Source organism: Chaetomium globosum, genomic scaffold (assembly GCF_000143365.1).
Source record: "Chaetomium globosum CBS 148.51 scaffold_2 genomic scaffold, whole genome shotgun sequence".
NCBI classification, from domain to species: domain Eukaryota; kingdom Fungi; phylum Ascomycota; class Sordariomycetes; order Sordariales; family Chaetomiaceae; genus Chaetomium; species Chaetomium globosum.
Window position 1 is genome coordinate 1631030 of NT_165977.1, and position 2744 is coordinate 1633773.

Here is a 2744-nt window from a genome sequence, read left to right on the forward strand (position 1 = left end):
CGAATACTGCTCGACGGGAGGTAAACGTTTATCGACCCTAGACCTCGGCTGCAACTAAACCGTAGCCTCATCCTCATGGGCATCCGGAGCGAAACGACCGACCTCCTCTTAGCCTCCTCCCGCACCACCACCAGCACTACCTGCCTCCGCTGCGTCGGCGCCGCCACCTCCACCTCCTCCTTCGTCGGCCCCTACACCCTCCTCACCACCCTCTTCATCTGCCTCCAGCTCCTCGGCGGCGTCATCGCCTCGTCGGTGTTCCGCGCCCCGGTCGATGGGAGAGTTTATCTGTTGTAGAAGGAGGATACAAATTCGTTGAGAAGTGGGGGGGAGTATAATAAGGGGGTGGCGCCGATGAGGAGGTTGAGGTTGGTGGGGGAGGGGGTGGTGGTGTTGGATCGGGATGAGGATGGGGGGGATGGGCCGTTGGTGGAGGCGCCGGAGTTGGTGTGGGTTGGGGATGGAGGAGAGGGTGGTGAGGGTGTGGAAGGGACATATGTGTTGTTTTATAGTAATCATTGTTGGGACGGGCCGAAGTATAGTGTGAATTATGCGGTGGCGGAGGGGAATATCACGGGGCCGTATACCAGAGCGGATGGGCCGTTGATTCGGACGGGGGATGCGTTTAATATCACGGCGCCTGGGGGCGCGGCGAGCGTGCCGGGCGGTGGGTGGATGGTGTTTCATGGGAATTGTCCGGAAGGGAGGTGTTTGTTTGGCGCGGAGATGGCGGTGGTGGGGTCGACGGTTACTGTGTCGTGATGGTGTTTTGATTGGTTGGTTTGGAAAGGGATGCCTATCTCAGTGGTAACTAGGTATCTGCCTAATACGTTTGTTTTACACGACCCAGGTGTAACTGGGACTCCCATGTGAGACAGTTCTCGAATGTCTTGCAATCCGGGTCTAGAAATATTCACCTTGTCTTCAAGTAACTACCTCGCCATCAGCTACTGCCGTAATCGCATATATTTAGTTGTAGTGCCATGAGTCGCCTCCGGCTTGCGCTGAGCTGAGTCAAGCTGAAGGTGTTGAAACTCGGAAGAAGACCTCGCCGCCTCCTACATAGTAACTCTACCTCTCTCGATCGGCATAGAAGCGGGTCCGGGTTCGATACCCCGACGCTGCTGTGCGTCTTTCGCTGCCATCCCGCATCCGACTGTCGTTCACCTGGACAGCTTTAGCGCTCTGGCGGAGTTCATGTACGGCGTGCAGAGAAGCTGGAGGGGCTGTGGGGGAGGGTTTTGGTCGTAACCTGCAGAAGCTGTCGTCGGCAGAAACCAATGAGAAACGGCAGTGGCGCCCTGTTGGTTCGAGCTCCCGATCACCTTGCCAAGCTTGCGTTGATCTGGTTTAGTGTGCCTTGGCAAACCTCGAAGCGCCGGCCAAGACCTGCCCCGCACAACTCCCTGCTTCGACGAGTCGATTGGCTCGATCCTCGAGAAAACAAGGAAAATCATCGAAACGCTGCGGCCGTCCAGACGCAACCCGGGCTGTTGGGACCAGCGGCCTGTCGAGTCGGCCGATGCGGCCGGTGCTTGAGGCCGTCTGATGTTTGCTGCCTTGCAGGTTTGGCTTCGATTCGAGCACCGGTTGATGGAGGTTGGAAGGTTGAGTCAGTTGAGAGTCAAGAGTGTCGAGGGAGGGAATCGACATGGTATCGCGTTGAGTCCAGAATCGAGATGGATTAAGCGCGCGAGGATTCGCCCACACCATTTCTTCATTGTTAATAGATCGGTTGAACCAAAAACCAATCTGTGCCATTGAAAGGAACCGACGACCTTGATTGGCTTATCGACCACTTGACCGTTGCCGATTCCCCGGGAGCAGCCATGTGCCGACCGCCGGCCCTGAAGGAATCCAGCACCTCCCCAGCACCATGCCTGGAAGCGCATGGGGGCCAGCGGCTCACGGAAACGCTCCCAGCCCGTCACACCCCGATACGGCCTAGAAAAGGCTTGTCGGTGCCGTACCTGAGCATCCCTTCGCCGCCGAGCACGCTCCACTTGCCCCTTCTGCTCAGGCCCTCGAGGGCTGCATGCAGCTCGTCACATCCACACACCACCTCGTGAGCTCGGCCGTCCCATGGGCGGCACGGGAGAGTGTACACATGCAAAAGTGCCATATCTGCAAAGCTCCTTTTCTCCATGTCGTGCAACAAGAGAGAGCTATTTGAAACACAGCTCTGCCGCCCCTCATATGGTTCCCGGTCTCTCTTCCGATGGCCCTTGTTTAGTTTCGTCTTCTTACTTGTTTGCCTTCGACACTGAGGTGGGACGTCCTTCGCTTCGTTGGTCCTCCTGAATAGTGGACTGTCTTATTCTCCCACCCGTCCTTCTGATATCCCCGGCTGGACCTGGGCTTTATCTGACCCCTAATACTCCGGTCTCGGTCAGACCAGCACATCGACAGGATGGCGAAACTGGCCTTATACACACTCCTCGCCCTCTTATCGGGATTTCCACTCTCATCGGCACTCCAAGTAACGCCAAACTCGCCGTGCTCATCAGTATGTCGGGACTCACCCGACCTCGATGCCTCGGACCCCAATTCCTCCACCACAAAGAACTCCGACATCACTTGCGGAGATGCCGACTACTCGGGCCCCGCGGGTACCAAGTTCAAGAGTTGCATGACCTGCCTGCAAACCAGCACCTTCTCTCTGGGGAGTGAGAGTGACACCATGTGGTTTCTTTGTACGTCCTCTGGCTCCACATACCCAAACCCCTACTTACCCCTGAATTAGA

At 57.0% G+C, this 2744-nt stretch overlaps 1 protein-coding gene across 1 annotated transcript; it reads right to left on the bottom strand.

Annotated features, from left to right (window-relative positions):
• Positions 1-108: 108 nt before the first annotated feature.
• On the bottom strand, positions 109-519 carry CHGG_02638 (uncharacterized protein; the record flags this gene model as incomplete). Its single annotated transcript, XM_001229153.1, has 1 exon — positions 109-519. The coding sequence occupies one exon, from the start codon at positions 517-519 to the stop codon at positions 109-111; it is 411 nt and encodes a 136-aa protein (XP_001229154.1).
• Between the last annotated feature and the right edge of the window lie 2225 nt (positions 520-2744).